Below are 21,567 nucleotides of genomic sequence, written 5' to 3' on the forward strand. Positions count from 1 at the left end.
ATCTGGAAGTGGTTTCATACATCGACAGACAGAAAAAGAGTTTCGCTTCTATCAATAATCAGTCAGATCTCGCAAAGAGAGCAAAATACCTCAAAAAGTAGTTTGGCTGAAAGTTCCTTCATGACTTAATGAAAAAACCTCCAGCAGCTTGTTTCCCATCCCAGTTCACACAGTTGAACAGACGCAGCGCTGAGACCTGCTTCAAAGGTTTTATAAAGCTTGTATTCATTTTATTGGTCAGATATCAGTAGAATCATGTTACATTTAGGTGGATTTAGATGTTCATGCCCAACACTAGCAGGAAGTGAACGATCTGACTGCCCCTCGTACAGTCTGTGGTTATAAAGCTCGAACAATCACCTCAAATCCAGAGCAGAGGAACTTGTTCAGATAAGATACGGTTCTCAACTTTTCTATTTCCAGAAACAAACAGGGATTCAGTTTTTCCTCAGCATGACATGTTCTCATCCAGCTTCATACCTCCTCCTCCTGTTTGTTTTTCCTCTTGGCATCCGAAGCGTCTGCGTCTCCTTCGTTGCCCTGGTCGTCCACGATCTCCCTCTCCTCCTCCTCTCCCCCTCCCTCTCCGTCATCTACCTGAAGAGCGTGAAGAAGACAGACATCCCTTTAATATCTGGTGTGTTCAAGGAGGGAAAAGAAAGTTCAGACAAACATGTTTAAAACGGAGTGGGAATAGTGAATTGAAAAGAATTAAAAACGGACTCCTGCTGTGTCCGCTGCTCCTTCGTTGTCCTTATCTCTGGGGGTTGCCTTCCTGGTCTCCACGGCGATGGAGGCCAGTTTGGCGGAGCGCTTCTTGATGGCTTCGAGCAGCAGACTGAAAAACCTGGAAAGGTTGAAGAGAAAGTGTAAAAGAGAGAAGAAAGAGGTTTCAGGTGGCTTCTCGTGGTTTCTGACAAACACACACTGAAGGTGCAGGTGGGAACAGGTGAGGTCGGATCTGCTCACACCACATTCAGAGGCAGGTGAAGCTGTCCCGGTGAAAACATGAGGAAACATGCAAAGACAACTACAGCTTCAAAACACAAGTAAAGATAGGTGAGGCGAATATTCGAATTAAAAATCAAATAGTTCTGAGTGAATTTCTAACAGTAGTTTTGCTTCCATCCTAAATCCAGAGGCAGTCCGGGACTCATATGACCACATTGTTTAAGCAGAGTGGACGTGAATGCGTCCCGGGTCACATTAAAGAACCACCTACTCAACCTGCTTCAATAGGAACATTGAATGAAGCTCTCGGTGCCGTCACAGCGGAGTGAGGACGTGAGATCTGACCACAAGTGTTCGCTGGAGACGCACGACGACGACAGGTGTGCACTCATACTGTAGACTCACACCTGACACATACTGCCAGGTGTGAAAGCTCACACACACACGCACGCACCTCGTTTCCATGTAGTGGAGGATCTGTTGGGGTGACAGCAGCTTGTCGTCACAGTAACGTTCAGGAGGCAGGAAGTGGAAGGTGACTTTGAATGCCCGCAGCTTGTGGTGATTTTCAATCCGCAGCGTCTCGACCACGTCCACTTTCTGCAGCACCTGCTCACACATACATTGGTTTTATTTATCAGCCTTTCTTTAATACACAAGTCTGAGTTGATCACACAGGTAACAACATCCACAAACACAGACGGCAACAAACACACAATAAGAGATGAAAAAGGAAATTAGAGTAGATAGGGGAAAGGAAAGAGGATAGGAGGACGGCCTCAAGCTTTATGCCTCTGCAGTTCACCTCCATGTCCGTCAGACTCACACATGTAGTGGGAGAATTTGGCCAATAAAATCTGATTCTGATCAAACACGAAGTCGTTATCCATGACAGCAGACGATGCTTCAAAAAAAGATGTTGATGCAAAGAAGCTGCCGATTGTGAAAGAAGTTCAGTTCAGTTGTGGGGTTAATGAATGGAAAAGTGTTTTTGCCAGACAGTGTGATGTCACTGCAGTTTCCCTTTGAATGTCATCACTGCATCATTTTATCAAATTAGACATTTATGGGAACCTTTGTAAATACTAGATGAGGAAGACGTTCCTTAAAAACTGAAAACTGTAGCAACAAGGGAAGATGAGTCGAGCATAAAGATGAGAGAAGGTGAAACTAAAATCCAGTGAACGTATCCGGAGCTTCTCACCTCAGCCAGACAAACTCTGGCCAGTTTCTTACGAAGCATCTTAGCTTTCTTCAGGGCTCTCCTGTTGTTCAGCACTGGGACACTCATCATGGGGGTTTTAATGTTGGAGCTGGCCACCATCAGGATCTCTCTGAGTCTGGAAGATGGACCGACATGTAGAGAGAGGGAGACACGGATGGAGCGTGAGGTGGACAAGGTAAAACGAAGGGACTGGTGTAGGAACGACATGTTAAAGGAGCTGCTGAGGACAGTTTTTGATTTCTTTCTCTGGATGTAAAACGAAGATGGAGACGGCAGTCTGCAGCTGTCTGATGTCCCACTGCTCCCCGTCTGGACCTGACATGAAGAAAACGCTGAGTCCACGTTAAAAAACAGGGTGAAAAGCCAACTAATGTGAACTAAGTGTGGGCGATATGGCCCAAAAATAATATCCTCATATGTCTACCGTAACAGTATTTTTTAATAAACACATGAAACAAAATAAAGGCCAGTGCCTCCAGGAAATCAGAAATTAATTTTTCGCTATTTTTCTCCTTCACCGCCTCCAGCCATGACGATTGTTGCCGTGACGTTCGTCACACTGCTAAGCAGCATAACGCTATGACATCATCAGAATGATGTCACGATATGAGTATTGTTTATCGTGTTAAAAATAATACCAATATTATCATGAACGATAGGACACGGTACGCCAGTGAGGAAGCACACAGTTAACACAACATGGAGAAGAGCACATCAATATAAACGCACCAAAAAAAACTCTGCAATGAACAAGACAAAGTGAAGTTCAGTGGAGGATATAATTATAATTTAACCCTCTGACCTCCTTTGTGTGCTCTGATGTCATCACGACACCAGCCTGACTAACAGTCGTTGTTTTAAACTCTAACTTTCCATTAGAAAGGTTTGAAAGAGGACAGAAGTTTGGTTTATTTTATAGCAAGAAAATCTGATCATTATCATTTTTCAGAAAGTTTTCCATCAATTGAAGTGTGGCGGACATAAAAACCTGGCAGCAAAATGACTTTGTAGTTTTAATAAAGAGATTACAGGTTTAATTTTACTTGAGGTGGCGCTGAATGAAAGAGAACTTCAGAAAAACGTCCTCTTAGTCTCCTTTAAAGTTTCCACCACCCCGAACATGAAACACTTCCTCCAGCTGTAGAGCCTCGTGTGTGTGTGTGTGTGTGTGTGTGTGTGTGTGTGTGTGTGTGTGTGTGTGTGTGTGTGTGTGTGTGTGTGTGTGTGTGTGTGTGTGTGTGTGTGTGTGTGTGTGTGTGTGTGTGTCCTGGATCATTTCCTCATATGTACGTAATAAAAGGTTAATGATGAGTTCGGTGTCGTTACCGAGGAATTCCCAGAGTGACGTTCATCTCTCCTCTGCCGGCGAAGTGGAAGGTGTTGAGGGTCATCTGGGTGGAGGGCTCGCCGATGGACTGAGCCGCCAGCAGCCCCACCGCCTCGCCCGGGTCACACAGGGAGCGCTGCCACTTGTAGTGGAGCAGCTGACGGAGGCTGAAGACACACAGAGGAAGACGACGCTGGATTTTAGTTCGGAAAAAGAGACAATGAGCCAGAAATAAATGTATTTAATATTTAGTTTAACTCAGATTTGAATCAAGGTGAGAATATATGAAGAAAATATCTTCAGTAAATCACAAACAAACTTCAGCCTCCACCATGAGTCCAACCTTTCCAGAACAGAGCACTGCATCACACTGTGTGGTGTCATAATTAATCAAATAAAGGAGGATATAAATGGCGTGTAAATAATAACAACTGAGGGATTAAAGCAGCACTTGGCCTTTAAATAATGAAGGAAACTACGACTGGCCAGTTTTCATATTCAGACTAAGATATGGTGTCATTATTTTATTTATTGGTACCTTTTAAAATTCTCCCAAATTGCGTATTTTATGGACTCTCAGAAAAGTACTTCACTTTATTTTAACTACTGAGCATTTGATTGTTTTATTAAATACGTTTGTTTAAATATCAAGTTGAAGCTGAGTTACTTAATAAAACAGATTTGACGCCGTAATAAAAATGTTTTCTGCTGAAGATTGTTGATGGGAAAAAATAAGATGTCCTTATCTACCTGTTGCTCAAGAATGTTTCTATTGTCTCATTTATGATGTCTCTGTGTCTTTATCTTGTGACCTACAACCGAACTCGGTACTAGCTAACCAGAAATACGAGATGACGTGGGGGTGATTGTCAACTGTTTGTGAGACTGTATAAAAACTGCCCTACGGAGGAGAGACGTTGAGCAATGCTGGACACCTTTCTTTGAATGTACATGTATTCATGTATCCTTCTTGCAAGAATAAATGTCTGATATGTTTGATTTTGAATCCAGCCTGAGTCATTTTTCTAACAATTGTCCTAAAAGCAGGTTCACAACACACCATGGAGGGTTGAAGTCTGAAGGAGGAATAAAACGGTGAAGTTTGATGTTAAATGTAAAGTTCATGTCTGTAAAGCTTTCTGAAGCTGCTCCAAGGACAGACCGTCGTCTTGGTGGTTTTAATTAGGACACACTAGATGTGGAAACACTTCCCTCTTCTGGTTGTTTGTTTCGGTACTTCTGAGCACCAGGAGAGAAAATAGCAGGAGATCTTCCACCTGCACTTCATGACTGATATTTTTAGTCACATTGTGCTCCAAAACATTTGTTTCCCACTCGACCTCTCCGACCTTCCTACCTGTGGGAGTCCACGCCGTCCTCGCTCACGCTGCCGCGGCTCTGCAGGTATTTCTCCGTGATGTGGTGGAAGTTCTCCGACACGGATCCGAAGCAGACGTCGGGCCTGAGCGAACCCAGCGAGGGCTCCGGGCAGCGCGACGACTTCCTGGTGTATTTGGATCTGCTGCCTTCGTCCAGAGAGTGCCACTGCTTAACGAGCTGGGAAGGAGAGTTCAGATGAAAGGGTCAGAGGTCAGTGGTGCACTTCATACTGTGTGTGTGTGTGTGTGTGTGTGTGTGTGTGTGTGTGTGTGTGTGTGTGTGTGTGTGTGTGTGTGTGTGTGTGTGTGTGTGTGCTGAGGCTGCAGAGACTTCTTGAGTTTTAGTGGTGTAGTACCTGCAGAGCAGCGAGCTGTCTGCTGCTGGACGGATCTGTTCCCTCTACGGTCTGTTTTAGTTTGGCCAACTTCTTCTGGGAAAACAGCAGGAAGGCTCCTGAAAGATTAAAACACACACGACAGGACGGACGTTCACAAAGTGTGCAAACACACCTCTTCTGATTCAGTTCAACGAAGTAAATCCAGACAAACGTGGGTTTTAATCGACGTGAAGATAAATCTGGGTTGCGTACCTCTGCGTGGACACTCCACCTCTCTCTTTGCTTTCCAGCGCTGGATCGCTGTAAAGTGCTGACTGGCCATCTGAGGGTCCAAACGGGCCAGCGCCTCATCCAGGCCCTGCGACCTCTTGATGACCTGACAGGAAGAGGAAACACGTGGGAGGTGCTTACAAACTCTACCAACTCTGTGGTTCTCCACGTTTCCCTCCTCGGTCCCAAACATCAAGACCCGATTCATCCACATCACGAACAAACAGCATCTGTCAGGTTTGGAGTTCGAGTGAAAAACACCATGAAGGCTTCGGCTTCACTGCAGCTCCGCCTCATACTGACCAAACAAAGACCGTAACTTCATGTATGATCTGAATGATATTTCCTGTCAGTTTTGCTGCTTGACTCGATGACATCTGCAGTTGGAGTTTCGCTGCCAGCATGAAACTTATCTAATAACTGAAGTGAATAAAACGTGAGGCAGTAATGAAGAAAAGGTTCCTGATTGTCTCTGGTTGGTGTTCAGACTGCCGGTCTGTAGGACAGACGGTCCGCTCTGGTATTTGCAAGTGAACAGATCAGATTTGGCGTGTCCAGACATCACCAACTTAGCTGTATGGGTTGCTATGGTAACAACATGCCCCCCCCCCCTCCACACACACACACGAGAAGTTAGCGACCTTTTCAGCCGACTGATTGACAGTCAGGAAACTAGTCCTGCAGCTGAAATATGAATTTAAAGAACAAGTGTTTGAGAGGACAAAAATATTCAGATATATTTCAGGTTGTTTCCAAAGTTACAAGGTCAATATTCATCTAATGAATCTTCAAAGCTGACATGAATAAAAGGGTTAATTTGTGTATTTGTTAACTGCAGAGTGACACCAGACTGTGTGTCTGTGTGTAGGCCATATTTATCCCCAGCGGCCATGTTGGAGCGTCGTGGGGCCCATAAACTACACTTCACTGTGGCAGCCATTTTGGCCAGTGGCCCCCACTGAGGAGGAGGCACTGAATTTGACGAGGCTGCGAACGGGTGGTTTCAGAGAGCACGCTTCTCTGCGGTACCTCGTAGTTGTCCTCTATGAAGGAGAACTGCCGATGCTGCAGGAACTGAGTCTTGGGGATGTCCAGCCCGTCCTCGCCGTACAGGAACTGGACCACGGACCCGTCGCTGTCCCTCACCGTCAGATCGTACTGAACCACCAAACCCTCCAGATGCTTGATGACGCATCTGCAGAGGAGAGCGGGTGAGGGAGGATACAGGAACGTCCTCAGCCGGATGTCATTCAGACCTCACAACATTTCCCTCTCAAATCATATGAAAATATTGTGTTTCTGCTAAAACTAACTCTTCCTGGAGAAGAGTCACCTCCCACGGACACGTTTCCATATTTCCTGTCTAAAGTCTTGTGTGGTCTCTTGTTCAGTGGAGCTTGTGTTACCTCTGCAGATATCCAGATCTAGACGTTTTCACGGCAGTGTCGACCAGGCCTTCTCTGCCAGCCATGCAGTGGAAGAAAAACTCCTGAAGACAGACAGGGAAGACAAAAGAGGTTTCATAAACATCTGTCAGGGCTAAAGTTGCAGAATCAGGAAGTATTCAGGTTCTGAGGAACCACACACACAGTGTTCTTCTTCTGTGACATCAGGAGGCTGCAGTGTAAATCAAGGCCTCTTCACAGCACGCACACACACACACACACACACACACACACACACACACACACACACACACACACACACACTCTTCAGGTACCTGCGGTTTGATGCCCGTCAGGAATCTTCCGGACACGAAGCCTCCGGCGCCGGGCGCTGGATCGTACGGCTGGAAGCACGGCAGGAACTTCCCAGAAGGCATCAGTGGAGGTCTGCGGCCCTCCAACTCGATCTGACCCAGCAGACACGAGATCTGACTCACACACACACACACGCGAGAAGTTAGCGATCTTTTCAGCCGACTGATTGACAGTCAGGAAACTAGTCCTGCAGCTGAAATATGAATTTAAAGAACAAGTGTTTGAGAGGACAAAAATATTCAGATATATTTCAGGTTGTTTTGCACACACGCAAAATCATTGGAGAACAGTACGATGTGAGAAAAGTTACGGTGGGTGTGTGTATGAGAGTGTGTGTGTGTGTGTGTGTGTGTGTGTGTGTGTGTGTGTGTGTGTGTGTGTGTGTGTGTGTGTGTGTGTGTGTGTGTGTGTGTGTGTGTGTGTGTGTGTGTGTGTGTGTGGTACCTGCATGGTGTTCACAGTAGATCCTTTGGCTCCTGATTGGACCATCAGTTGAAGGTTATTGTCTGGGAAGGAGGTGTGCAGTCCGATGGGCATACACACCTGCAAACATACAGGACATTATTTCATCTTCTTCATCATCATGATCATCATCATCATCACTGGCAACATGTATGCCATTTTTAAAGTCTGTCTCTCCCAATGCTGACATTATGTGTGCTAAAAGTAATAATCAGTTCTTCCAGGATTATTTTTTGTGATAGTTGCATTTTTTCTCCAAACTGAAAATGTATTTGTGGAGTGTTAAGTGAGTTTTGTGCAGTAAAATTGCAAATGTGATTTTTTTTTTTTTAAGCAATCCCTGATAAACAATATGTCAGTGATAATATTCATGCTGCCCATCACAGAAATATATCTGTTCTAATCTTGAAACCATGAAGCTAAAAGCTCCTAAAAGCTGCGTATGTTTTTAGAACAGACAGTCTGTGACTGAAATATAGAAACAACGACTAACATCAGCTGTCAAAATAATAAATAAATAATATAATAATAAATATTTATAATAAAGCAAATTTTGTTTGACAACTGCTTTAAGCCGTTTAATACTTTCAGTACAGCTTCTGTTGATGAAATTTTTTTGTGGAAAAATCGTGAGTTCTTTTTAAAATTGCTTGAGCTTGCGTCAATTATTGTGAACGCAAGATTCAGATTTCCTGGAGGGAAATAATAAGAGGAGGGGGACGAGTCACCGTTTACTGGACTGCATATCAGTGGCAGCGCTGGGACGGTTGTGGAAGCAGCGGTGAGCAGCTACCTTGTTGATGTCATTGTTGACCTGGTTGGCCACCTCCTTGAACTTGTGGTCAGCCATACTGAAGTCTCTCTGGTCTGGGTCGAGGTGGGCGTCCTGCCAGCGGCCCCGAGCCTCAGCTTGATCTGCGTTGGAGGGCAGGTTAAAGGCAGCCCGGAGGGTCTGAGTGACAAGAGAGGATGCAGCAACTTTAATTTTAAAGGACACGTCCACTGCTTTCTGTGAGTTGAATTTAACAAGTAGTGAATGAACTAGACGCATTTTACTGTCGTAGTCTGAACAAATCTGGAGTTTAAACACGGAAACAAACAGACAAACATATAATGAAAAAAAATCGATATCATCATTGTGCATATTTCCATGTTTAGATGTATTTACTATCTGCTGTCCACTACGTCAGTATCCATCTTGTTTCTGGTCCCCTCCCACCACTAACACAGCTGATCTGCTCAGCTGATTTACAGCCTTCAGCCTCTGCAGTGTGAAAAACATCCTCAATCTTGCACAATAAGTTCTGATTCTGCTCCAGAAACTCCAGCCAGAACCAGGAACCACAAATATAGAGCAGAACTGCTGCTGAAGGATTTTTTTTTTTTTTTTCCCCTTTTCAATGATTTGCCTTCAATGTTTTCTGGAGGTTCTGTCAATGTGCAAATCGGTACTTTCATTAGACCCCTTTTAGGTAATCCCACTTCAATACTTTATATTTTTCTGGCTCATAACAGGAACCAACTTTTCGGTTCTGATCTTTTTTTCTGGTGGAAAATGTTTAACAAAGCTTGAAATTGGTGGAAATGTCCTCAAACAAAGCAGACGAAGTGGCTCCTTCAGGTGAACGCCATTCATCAGCTTCATGACCAGCTTGTGCCGAGTTAATAAATTCAGACGTGAAAAACTCTGAACAGAAAACCGTGAAGAAAAAGAAACAAAGAACAAAACTTTTCTTAACCGAGTCTCATTGTGGCTGAAAGTAGAAATGTGAAACTGAACATGTGCTTCCAGCATCCTACTGCTCTTCAGCTGAACCACTTCACATCTGTGTGTAGGCCATATTTATCCCCAGCGGCCATGTTGGAGCGCCGTGGGGCCCATAAACTACACTTCACTGTGGCAGCCATTTTGGCCAGTGGCCCCCACTGAGGAGGAGGCACTGAATTTGACGAGGCTGCCGTTTCATCAAAGAACCAAACAAATCCGGTGTTTGGACTCACGTTGGTGCCGATCTTCAGTGATTCCTGAATGATTTTTTTCCTCCGCATGTTGGCGCCCGGTTTCACCAGGATGTCCTCCACACCTTCACACAGAGTAAAAAAAAAAAGAAGAAAAGATTAAAACATAACTGTCCTCTTCGGTCTTCATGACGCCGAGTCCGTGTCGTGTTCCCACCCAGAGTGAAGCCTCTGTACAGTTGCAGGTAGGCCGTGAAGAGTCGAGCCAGGCAGCTGAGCAGTTTTCCGCTGGTCTTCCCTCCGTACAGCTCGTAGCAGCAGTGCACTAGACCGTAGGCCGAGGACCCGTAGTGGGCTTTGTCCAGAACGCCCACCAACAGCTCTCCCTGACGGATCAGCACCTGGAGACAAAGAGAAGAAGGACGGAAAGAAATAAAACAAACTGAATTCACTTTGAGCTTTGTCCAACATGAAGATGGATCGAACGCTGTACGAGGGTAGATCGATACGTTCGGGAGGAAGACATAACCCCGATGAGGAAGTGTTACGAGTTTCATCGCTTGTTTAAGCACGTTTTTGTGAACGCTGGTCTGATAAATACTTTACATGTTGTGTCAAACTGTGTAAACGGCCAACAGAGACCCTTGAAATGCTTCAGAAAGTCTACGTCCACTCGCTGCAGCTGCTTCTTTACTTTTGGAGCTGAACACATCGATCCGCCCGAACAAGCTTCAGGACTCCAAACCAAACAGAAGAAGACTCTTGTTAGCGTGATTACAACTGTTGACCTTTGACGTGTCACTCACCTGTGAGTCACACATGCTGTCGGGTCGGTACCCCGGAGCGGCTCGCGGAGGGACTTGGATCCACGCCTTGCTGGGGATCTTTGACTTTCCCACCAGGTTCAGAGGAACAGCTTTCTCTGGGATGACGTTGAGCAGCAGCGTCGATACCACCTGCAGGAAACACCACAGTAAGACGCGGCTCAGACCAAGTTTATGATGTCACACTTCCTGTACGGAGTACAAGAAAAAACAACACAGCTTTCACAATGAAGGAGCTGAAAAGCATCAAGACGAGTACCGACCTGCTTCCCGGTCCAGAGCTGCTGCGGTTTGAGGACGGCGGGCGGCAGTAACTTCACTCTGCCGGGTCGGTCCGTCAGCCCTCTGAACACCAGCTCGGTGTACTGGTCTCTGCTGAAGAAACAGCCTCGGATCGTCATCCTCGTTCCCGACACCATGTGGTCCTGGATCAGACCCGCTAAAGGTTTTCCATCCTGAACGCAAAGAGAGAGGAAGAGAGTGCTGAGTGTTTCGCTGACTTGTGAATGAAGTCCTGGAAACAGCAGTTAAACCATCAGAGGGGCGACGCAGTGATCTGGCAATATTTAATAAAATGCCCAGAAAACAACTAACTTGAAACCATCATATCATATTACTGCTTTTAAATGAATACTGCAATATTCACAAAACATATGACAGCATCATCACCAGAGAATAACAACAACAAAAAGTTAAATATCAGCTTCATTTGTGTATTTGGTTTTGTACCAGCTTGTATTTCTTGAGTGATAAATATCCAAATTAAAAAAATGAAATGGAAGTTTTATGTGTTCCTCATAATTACAGATTTTAACAGATTTAGTCTGAGAAGCTGCGTTTTACTCAACCATAAGTGATGTCATCAACCATAAGTGATGTCATCAACCATAAGTGATGTCATCAACCATAAGTGATGTCATCAACCATAAGTGATGTCATCAACCATAAGTGAAGTCACCGTTGATTTGTGAACGGATCCGATCTGATCGGAAACCTGACGATACTACGTCCCGCCCACCGATAGCTGTAACCTGACTGCACCACAGGCCTGTCAATCAAACAGACACGCCCCCAAAAACAGGTCTTCTTGAATCTTCTTTTCTAATGAATGAGGGATTATTTTCAGATGGACCTCCAGAAAACTAATAAGAAGGAGTGACTTTAGCTAACAACACCGAGAGAACTGATGGACACATTTTATTCACTTTGGATTTGATGAGAGAAGTTGAATGGGAGTCTATGGAGCCGGAGGCTCCTCCCCCAGCTCGTCCAAATATGGTCACTTCCTGCTCCAAACCGCTCCGAACTAGCAAAGATGGTGACGGACAGAATCTGAACTGGAGGATTCATAACGTTCACAAACCAACAGGTGACCTCACCGTCACTTCACATCTGTGTGTAGGCCATATTTATCCCCAGCGGCCATGTTGGAGCGCCGTGGGGCCCATAAACTACACTTCACTGTGGCAGCCATTTTGGCCAGTGGCCCCCACTGAGGAGGAGGCACTGAATTTGACGAGGCTGCCGTTTCATCAAAGAAGCGTTTACCGTGTCGTATGTACACACCTTGGGGACGAGGTACTGCTGGTCGGTGCTCACCAGCGTGTAGGCCTCCGCTCGGCTCAGCTCGTTCTGAGGGAAGTGGGCGTTCATCTCGTCCCCGTCGAAGTCAGCGTTGTACGCCTTGCAGTTGGCGTAATGGAGCCGCAGCACCTGCGGCATCGAGGCGAGACACAGAACAGCTTCATGTTTAATATGAAACATTATGAAATGGAGGAGCAGGTGAAGCCCAGCAGACCTTCTCTCCCGGCAGGATGCGAGCGCAGTGGGCTTGTATGGAGGGTCGGTGCAGCGTCGGCTGTCTGTTGAGCAACAGAACGTCTCCGTTCTTGATGTGACGGTTCACCTGGAGACACAAAACAAAAACACTTAATGTTATATTAAAAGTTTCTGTCTGTGAATGACTGCACGTCAATCACAGCCTCCCGACTCACTATCTTCATGGTCATCTTGTGTGGACCCGGGGAGGGCGTCAGCAGTTGCTTGGCAACCGCTTCCCTCTGCGTGAAGTTGGTGGCCGACAGGATGGTTTTCCTGCCGTCCTCGTTGATCACCATGGAGGCGCCGGGGTGGACGTTGGGCCCGTTGAGGACGGCCTGACGCAGCTCCTTCACGTTCCACGGCGTGACGGGCTGCGGGTACGTCAGCTTGGTGGCGAACACCTGCACAAAATAAAAAAAACAATTTTGATCCGCCGTGATCAGTCTGGATATTATTTGCTTTTCCACTTGCTCACGACAGTTCTGGGGGAAAGAATCGGAGCCGGACGTACCATCGGTAATCCGATCTCATTGGTTCCGATGTACATGTCCGGACAGATGACGGACCGAGCGGCGTAGTCCACCCGTTTTCCCATCATGTGTTTCCGGAACAATCCGTCCTTCTTCTCCAGGATCTGTCAGGAGAAGACGGAGCGACGGGAAAGTCTTCATCAGAAAACAACACAGAAGGTTTAAATAAACACTCGTCCGCTGAACTCTGGGAGGATGTTCATCGTCCTACCTGTCGGATCCCGGGGTATTTCTCTGAAATCAGTTTGTCCATGTCGCTGTCGAAGACGATGTTGACGTGGCTCTGCAGGCGGATCCACGTGTTGTAGAGTTTATCCGTTAATGTGACTCCGGGGATCACAGACAGGAACGTCTGGTCCGTCTGCTCTGCAGCCTGAAAACCGGCCGATCAAACAGGCGGACATGTTACAATCACGATTCGTCCGTCTGCAAAGAGCCTGTTTTGTGATTGTTGCGATGAATTTTTTTTTTTTGATTTTGCGGTGTATTTTCTCAAAAGTTTTTTTACGTAAATTAGAAAATATTACATGTCAATTTTTTTTTTTTTTAAGCACTACCTCAAAGGAATACATCTTTAATCACTTCCTTTGGTAATAATCATGCTGCACATCACAAATATTTTACTTCTCATCTTTTTTTTTTTAATGTATTTATTGGTCTATGGGGCTAAAAGTTACATAAATAAATCCTAAAAGGTCCTAAAAGGTCCTAAAAGCTGCGTATGTTTCCAGAACAGAGCGTCTGTGACTGGAATATAGAAACAAGGACTATATCAGCTGTCAAAATAAGAGCTTTAGATGCTGTTTAATTCATGTTCATTCAACACATAGACCTGCTGGATGAAACCAACAAAGAGACGTCTCTTTTTGTGTGTATAAATTATTTGAACACATTAACATGTAATCACTTCCTTTGATAATTTCTTGTGATTTATGTGGTGATGAAGACAGGAGCAGAGCCTTTCTGATCGTAAATGAGGAGTTATTGTTGTTAATAAAGCCAGTTTCGTATGAAAATATTTACTTTATGCTGTTAATACGTTCACACCAGCGTCTGTTGACAACATTGTTGACGGAGTTTGTTCTAATTTGCGTTAATCACGGTCTCTGCAGGAAATCTCTGTCTGACAGCATGAAGTTCTCACCTCGGCCTCCGGAGGGTTCTTCTCCTCCGCGATGAGAGCCAGAAGTTTTCTGATGGTGCTGCAGTCCTTCATGACTGCCTGCATGTTGACCGTCTGACCGTTGGTGAACATCTGGTCACCGAGGCGGTTGATTGGACGATACCTGACAGGAAGAGGATGCGCACTGAAGAACTAACACACTAATTGTCCAGTTTTATGAGCAGCGGTTCCAGCCACATGGAACCAGTGTTGTTCATGTACCTGCAGGGTGGGACAACCAGCAGCTCCAGGAAGAAGAGGTCCGAATAGAAAGTCGCGTCTCTGTCCTGGGACGCCGAGCTCTCTTCCAACCCAGAGAACAGACACTTCAGGAAGAAACCTGAACACAAAGATTACACTGAACCGTACCAGCAAAATCAATGACAAATCTACAAACTCTTTATGGTGGCACCGTTGGACATTTACAACCAGACCTCCACTTTACATGTTTAAATAGTTTAAAGCACTGACCTTCTGTCTCCCACACTTTGGTGATGTGCTCTCTGGCGGTGCTGGCAGTCAAGTAGACTCTCTTTCCAGCCATCATATGGGCTGCAGGGAGACAAAAACAGAGGAGGATGTTTTCTCTGTAGGATGGTGAGTTAACAGTTAATCAGCCCCTCCAGGACCTCAAAGAGGGTTTTTGTGATTTCGATCAAAAAGTTTTAATTTTAAAGAGGATTTTCTCAAAAAGAAAACTGTGATTTTTTTTTTAAGCACTACCTGATAAAGGAATAAATCTGTAATCACTTCCTGTGATAATAATCCTGCTGTACATCACAGAAGTGTTTTGGTTTTCATCTTTTTATATGTATTTATTGAACTTAGAGAACTGTGGAGATAAAAGCTCCTAAAAGCTCCTAAACGCTGTGTATGTTTCCAGAACAGACCGTCTGTGACTGGAATATAGAAACAAGGACTACATCAGCTGTCAAAATAAGAGCTTTAGATGCTGTTTAATTCATGTTCATTCAACACATAGACCTGCTGGATGAAACAAACAAAGAGACGTCTCTGACAACTGGACGTGTGGAGAAAACTCATTTAACATCCAGACACCAACAGACTTAACAAACTGGTTAAGAAGGCCGGCTCCATCATTGGCTGCAAACTGGATGGTCTGGAAAAGGTGGTGGAGAGGAGGACGCTGAACAAACTATTATCCATATTGGATAATCCTGACCACCCTCTCCACCTGCTGCAGGGACAGAGGAGGACGTTCTCCAAAAGACTCCTCCAGCTGCTGTCACAAGGACAGATACAGGAGATCATTCCAGATACAGGAGATCATTCCTGATACAGGAGATTTATTCCTGATACAGGAGATCATTTCCTGATACGGGAGATCATTCCAGATACGGGAGATCATTCCAGATACGGGAGATCATTCCTGATACATGAGATCATTCCAGATACAGGAGATCATTCCTGATACAGGAGATCATTCCAGATACAGGAGATCATTCCTGATACAGGAGATCATTCCAGATACAGGAGATCATTCCTGATACAGGAGATCATTCCAGATACAGGAGATCATTCCAGATACATGAGATCATTCCAGATACAGGAGATCATTCCTGATACAGGAGATCATTCCAGATACAGGAGATCATTCCAGATACAGGAGATCATTCCAGATACAGGAGATCATTCCAGATACAGGAGATCATTCCTGATACAGGAGATCATTCCTGATACAGGAGATCATTCCTGATACATGAGATCATTCCAGATACAGGAGATCATTCCAGATACAGGAGATCATTCCTGATACAGGAGATCATTCCAGTTACAGGAGATCATTCCAGATACAGGAGATCATTCCTGATACATGAGATCATTCCTGATACAGGAGATCATTCCTGATACATGAGATCATTCCAGATACATGAGATCATTCCAGATACAGGAGATCATTCCAGATACAGGAGATCATTCCTGATACATGAGATCATTCCAGATACAGGAGATCATTCCAGATACAGGAGATCATTCCTGATACATGAGATCATTCCTGATACAGGAGATCATTCCAGATACAGGAGATCATTCCAGATACAGGAGATCATTCCTGATACAGGAGATCATTCCAGATACATGAGATCATTCCAGATACAGGAGATCATTCCAGATACAGGAGATCATTCCTGATACAGGAGATCATTCCAGATACAGGAGATCATTCCTGATACAGGAGATCATTCCTGATACAGGAGATCATTCCAGATACAGGAGATCATTCCAGATACAGGAGATCATTCCTGATACAGGAGATCATTCCAGATACATGAGATCATTCCAGATACAGGAGATCATTCCAGATACAGGAGATCATTCCTGATACAGGAGATCATTCCAGATACAGGAGATCATTCCTGATACAGGAGATCATTCCAGATACAGGAGATCATTCCAGATACATGAGATCATTCCAGATACAGGAGATCATTCCTGATACAGGAGATAATTCCTGTCTACTGCAATAAGACTGTACAATAACTCACCTCTGGCAAAATCCATCACACAACAATAACACGGTTGGTTGTCTGTTTTCTTGTTTGTTTAAATCCTAGCATCTATTGTTTAGTTAGTTTTAATTTAATTATTCTATTTTATCTTATTGTATATACTGTGCATTTTTATATTTTAATGTTTAATTTTTAATTAGATAATAATTTAATTAATATAAAATTATTTTTAATATAAAAATAATTAAATAATTTGTTTAATTGAAGCATTTAATTAGAAAATTTTATTGTGAAGGCCATATTTTCCGCAAACCCGTCACTTCCTGTTTCTCCTCTTGTTCCGGTTTCCTCTGGTGAACAGTTTGTTTTGGTGAGATAAGAAGAGGAGAACCGTTTTGTCTGAAAAAGACTTACTTCATGTTTTAATACTTTCAGAACAGCTTCTGATGACTAATCTAAATAAATTGTAAGCTCCTGCAAATATTGCGGAGTTTGCTTGAATTTGTGTTAATTGTTGCGATCGCAAGATCACGATTTCCTGGAGGGACACAAACACATGAACATAAATGGTCTCTTCCCTACAAAGACAATCAAACACCAGGTGAGAACATGTGAAACCGTTTGTTTCTGTGTTTCTTCACACCTGTTGTCCGGATCATTGGTTTCTTTCATACGTTTGCTGGTGTTTTGTTTATTTTTCTGTGTTTTCTTCAGACCCCTTTATTAAATATTACTCACTGTCGGTGTTGCCGCCGGTTTGTCCTCCCGACGGCATCGTGATGATCAGCTTGCTGTTGTGTTCACGACGAACCGTCGACCTGCTGCTCCTGAACACAACATTCATCCAGCATGAATCTGAACTCTCAATATCGTATCATAGTCACATTTTCAGCCCGTTTGGTCTGATTTGTGTGTAAATATGCGGCTGGTGTGGTGACAGACCACCAATAATAACAACAACAACAATAATATGATGGAGGTAACGAGGTCATTAACAACATTAAACTAGAACTAAAATCATCCCAATAACATTTTTATTAATTTACTTGCAGTGAGGACACTTCCTGGTTTTCATGTGAATCTTCCAGAAGTTGTTTATCAGACTGCTCTTCTTCGCCACCAGGTGTTTGATCTGAAACACACACACACACACACACACACACACACACACACACACACACACACACACACACACACACACACACACACACACACAGGTTTCATGTCATTCTAAATATGTTTCTGGATGTTTATCTATATGTTTGCACAAATGTGTTACAGGTGTGTTAAATGTGTTACAGGTGTGTCCTCACCTGTCTGGTGTTCTTTGAACTTTCAGTGTTCCCTCCAACGACTGCATCTGTAAACTCCTGAAGGACCCGCTGTATCTCATCTCCAGTGGTTTTAGGATTCTCTTCCAGGTGCTACACACACACACACACACACACACACACACACACACACACACACACACACACACGAGACCTCCTGTTAATTAATAACTAAAGTACCATCGGAGCATTGCTGAACTGCGGTAATTAAAAAACCACAATGAAGCAGACGAACAATCAAGTGAAAGACCAACACAAACCTTCACAATGAATAATTTGCTCTTCGCATCCGACTCGTCCACACAACAAAAACAACAACATCAACTCTGTCCACATCAGTGAGTCACCGTCAGCTCCACAACCCACCTGACTGAGGACCTGTTCGACCTGGTAGACCTGCTGCATGTCTCCGTGGTCCACCAACCTCAGCTGGCTCAGCAGCAGGTGCATGGCGGCGCGGGGACATGTTAAGGCGTGACACGCCAGGCAGGAACCACGAATCAGCAAGTAGAGTTTCTGATGGAGGAGAAAAATACTCATTAGTCTGAGCATGTGTATACTATATGGTAGGTAGGTAGGTATATATGTGTGTGTGTGTGTGTGTGTGTGTGTGTGTGTGTGTGTGTGTGTGTGTGTGTGTGTGTGTGTGTGTGTGTGTGTGTGTGTGTGTGTGTGTGTGTGTGTGACATGCTTACATCAAAGAACAGTGGGTTGTATACAGGTAGAGGTAACTCCACATGTCCGAGGTGTCCCGGGCAGTTGTTGAAGTCCTGACAGCAGGTCGAACACACCTGAGACAGACAGAGTGAAAACAGCCTGAGTGGGTTTCCTCCTGAAACAGGACCAGGACCTGGAGCTTGCTGAGACAGCACAGTGTGATATGTAACACGTGTGGGGCCACTACCTCTTTGATGTCTGCCGGGCCCAGGGCCAGGTCGTACAGGCTGTCCGGGGCCACGTTCCCAACAGCATCCAGGAACCTGGAGTTCGTGATGGCCTTCACACTCAACTTCCTGAACAGGAGACACAGACACGTCGTACTGACCTCTTAAATGGTGACACCGGATTATTAGCAGCACTTAAGCCATGTTAAGGTGTTGTTGAATATCCATGTTTATTTTAGGACATCGATGTGGCTGCATTTTAAAGTATGGAACCAAAGACCTGCAGGAGTTCTTTCACTGGACATCCAGGTCACACTAACTACACATGAAGTCCAATACATCAGGAGCGCTGCCACACGTGTGTATGAGAGAAGGTGCCCAGTAGATCACTGCACATCACGCAGCCATGATGTTCTGAACACGTGATGTTCTGAACACATGTTGTTGTGAACACACGTTGTTGTGAACACACGATGTTCTGAACACACGTTGTTCTGAACACACGATGTTCTGAACACACGATGTTCTGAACACACGATGTTCTGAACACACGTTGTTGTGAACACACGATGTTGTGAACACATGTTGTTGTGAACACACGATGTTCTGAACACATGTTGTTGTGAACACACGATGTTCTGAACACATGTTGTTGTGAACACACGATGTTGTGAACACACGATGTTCTGAACACACGATGTTGTGAACACACGATGTTCTGAACACACGTTGTTCTGAACACATGATGTTCTGAACACATGATGTTGTGAACACACGATGTTCTGAACACATGATGTTCTGAACACACCTTGTTCTGAACACACCTTGTTCTGAACACACGATGTTGTGAACACACGATGTTCTGAACACGCGTTGTTGTGAACACACGATGTTCTGAACACACGATGTTGTGAACACACGATGTTCTGAACACGCGATGTTCTGAACACACGTTGTTGTGAACACATGATGTTGTGAACACACGATGTTGTGAACACACGATGTTGTGAACACATGTTGTTGTGAACACACGATGTTGTGAACACACGTTGTTGTGAACACACGATGTTGTGAACACACGATGTTCTGAACACACGTTGTTCTGAACACATGTTGTTCTGAACACACGATGTTGTGAACACACGATGTTGTGAACACACGTTGTTGTGAACACACGATGTTCTGAACACACGATGTTCTGAACACATGTTGTTCTGAACACACGATGTTGTGAACACACGATGTTGTGAACACATGTTGTTGTGAACACACGATGTTCTGAACACACGATGTTCTGAACACACGTTGTTCTGAACACATGTTGTTCTGAACACACGATGTTCTGAACACATGTTGTTCTGAACACACGATGTTGTGAACACACGATGTTGTGAACACACGTTGTTGTGAACACACGATGTTCTGAACACACGTTGTTCTGAACACACGATGTTCTGAACACACGATGTTCTGAACACACGTTGTTGTGAACACACGATGTTCTGAACACACGATGTTCTGAACACACGTTGTTCTGAACACACGATGTTGTGAACACACGTTGTTCTGAACACACGTTGTTGTGAACACATGATGTTCTGAACACACGATGTTCTGAACACACGTTGTTGTGAACACATGTTGTTGTGAACACACGATGTTGTGAACACACGTTGTTGTGAACACACGATGTTCTGAACACACCTTGTTCTGAACACACGATGTTGTGAACACACGTTGTTGTGAACACATGTTGTTGTGAACACACGATGTTGTGAACACACGATGTTCTGAACACACGATGTTCTGAACACATGTTGTTGTGAACACATGTTGTTCTGAACACACGATGTTCTGAACACATGATGTTGTGAACACATGATGTTGTGAACACATGATGTTCTGAACACATGTTGTTCTGAACACAGGATGTTGTGAACACAAGTTGTTGTGAACACATGTTGTTCTGTTGTTGTGAACACATGATGTTCTGAACACACCTTGTTCTGAACACATGATGTTGTGAACACATGATGTTGTGAACACATGATGTTCTGAACACATGATGTTGTGAACACATGATGTTGTGAACACATGTTGTTCTGAACACATGATGTTGTGAACACATGTTGTTGTGAACACATGATGTTCTGAACACATGATGTTCTGAACACATGATGTTCTGAACACATGTTGTTGTGAACACATGATGTTCTGAACACACCTTGTTCTGAACACACGTTGTTGTGAACACATGTTGTTCTGAACACATGATGTTGTGAACACATGTTGTTGTGAACACACGTTGTTGTGAACACATGTTGTTGTGAACACATGATGTTCTGAACACATGATGTTCTGAACACATGTTGTTGTGAACACATGTTGTTGTGAACACATGATGTTGTGAACACATGTTGTTGTGAACACATGTTGTTCTGAACACATGATGTTGTGAACACATGTTGTTCTGAACACATGATGTTGTGAACACATGATGTTGTGAACACATGTTGTTCTGTGATGTTCTGAACACACGATGTTGTGAACACATGATGTTCTGAACACATGATGTTGTGAACACATGTTGTTCTGAACACATGATGTTGTGAACACATGATGTTCTGAACACATGTTGTTCTGAACACATGATGTTGTGAGTTCGTGTTTAGCATGTAGCCGGAACCGAACCAGCCCTCACCGTATCTCGTCGGGAGAGTACAGGCCGAACGACATGCCCTCCATCCGCCGCCACGGCACCTCTTTACCGAACAACATCCTGGAGAACTACGGAGACTTTGGGTCGTTTACAGAAATAAATGCACGTCGTGCTGCATGGCCACGCGCGCGAGCCACGTATCCTCCGGTTTCAC

The 21,567-nt window shown here is 44.4% G+C and overlaps 1 protein-coding gene and 3 non-coding genes across 4 annotated transcripts in view; all 4 read right to left on the reverse strand.

Annotated features, from left to right (window-relative positions):
• The window catches only part of polr1a (RNA polymerase I subunit A), a 26,578-nt gene extending 5,017 nt beyond the window's left edge, over nucleotides 1-21,561 (reverse strand). Inside the window, exons 1-32 of the mRNA XM_069715728.1 lie at nucleotides 21,396-21,561; nucleotides 18,715-18,823; nucleotides 18,506-18,601; nucleotides 18,177-18,326; nucleotides 17,793-17,903; nucleotides 17,526-17,611; nucleotides 17,218-17,306; nucleotides 14,480-14,560; nucleotides 14,231-14,348; nucleotides 13,991-14,132; nucleotides 13,058-13,219; nucleotides 12,828-12,950; nucleotides 12,490-12,717; nucleotides 12,294-12,401; nucleotides 12,062-12,208; nucleotides 10,759-10,950; nucleotides 10,478-10,627; nucleotides 9,889-10,072; nucleotides 9,714-9,796; nucleotides 8,506-8,664; nucleotides 7,695-7,793; nucleotides 7,211-7,363; nucleotides 6,897-6,979; nucleotides 6,520-6,685; nucleotides 5,473-5,596; nucleotides 5,239-5,336; nucleotides 4,861-5,060; nucleotides 3,503-3,670; nucleotides 2,156-2,291; nucleotides 1,406-1,560; nucleotides 724-847; nucleotides 481-597 (exon numbers count right to left, since the gene is read on the reverse strand). Of these exons, the coding sequence (XP_069571829.1) occupies nucleotides 481-597; nucleotides 724-847; nucleotides 1,406-1,560; nucleotides 2,156-2,291; nucleotides 3,503-3,670; nucleotides 4,861-5,060; nucleotides 5,239-5,336; nucleotides 5,473-5,596; nucleotides 6,520-6,685; nucleotides 6,897-6,979; nucleotides 7,211-7,363; nucleotides 7,695-7,793; nucleotides 8,506-8,664; nucleotides 9,714-9,796; nucleotides 9,889-10,072; nucleotides 10,478-10,627; nucleotides 10,759-10,950; nucleotides 12,062-12,208; nucleotides 12,294-12,401; nucleotides 12,490-12,717; nucleotides 12,828-12,950; nucleotides 13,058-13,219; nucleotides 13,991-14,132; nucleotides 14,231-14,348; nucleotides 14,480-14,560; nucleotides 17,218-17,306; nucleotides 17,526-17,611; nucleotides 17,793-17,903; nucleotides 18,177-18,326; nucleotides 18,506-18,601; nucleotides 18,715-18,823; nucleotides 21,396-21,472 (4,218 nt within the window). The 5' untranslated portion in view covers nucleotides 21,473-21,561. The remainder of the gene's footprint in view (nucleotides 1-480; nucleotides 598-723; nucleotides 848-1,405; nucleotides 1,561-2,155; nucleotides 2,292-3,502; nucleotides 3,671-4,860; nucleotides 5,061-5,238; nucleotides 5,337-5,472; nucleotides 5,597-6,519; nucleotides 6,686-6,896; nucleotides 6,980-7,210; nucleotides 7,364-7,694; nucleotides 7,794-8,505; nucleotides 8,665-9,713; nucleotides 9,797-9,888; nucleotides 10,073-10,477; nucleotides 10,628-10,758; nucleotides 10,951-12,061; nucleotides 12,209-12,293; nucleotides 12,402-12,489; nucleotides 12,718-12,827; nucleotides 12,951-13,057; nucleotides 13,220-13,990; nucleotides 14,133-14,230; nucleotides 14,349-14,479; nucleotides 14,561-17,217; nucleotides 17,307-17,525; nucleotides 17,612-17,792; nucleotides 17,904-18,176; nucleotides 18,327-18,505; nucleotides 18,602-18,714; nucleotides 18,824-21,395) is intronic.
• LOC138631036 (small nucleolar RNA SNORA5) lies at nucleotides 6,347-6,482 on the reverse strand. The gene has a single exon (XR_011311690.1). It is a non-coding gene; the product is annotated as a small nucleolar RNA SNORA5 (small nucleolar RNA).
• LOC138631037 (small nucleolar RNA SNORA5) lies at nucleotides 9,537-9,672 on the reverse strand. The gene has a single exon (XR_011311691.1). It is a non-coding gene; the product is annotated as a small nucleolar RNA SNORA5 (small nucleolar RNA).
• LOC138631038 (small nucleolar RNA SNORA5) lies at nucleotides 11,886-12,021 on the reverse strand. Its single transcript, XR_011311692.1, has one exon. It is a non-coding gene; the product is annotated as a small nucleolar RNA SNORA5 (small nucleolar RNA).
• Nucleotides 21,562-21,567: the final 6 nt, after the last annotated feature.

Source organism: Brachyistius frenatus, unplaced genomic scaffold (assembly GCF_029030835.1).
Source record: "Brachyistius frenatus isolate BFR_SWC_R1_liver_20210118 unplaced genomic scaffold, ASM2903083v1 Contig_147, whole genome shotgun sequence".
NCBI lineage: Eukaryota > Metazoa > Chordata > Actinopteri > Embiotocidae > Brachyistius > Brachyistius frenatus.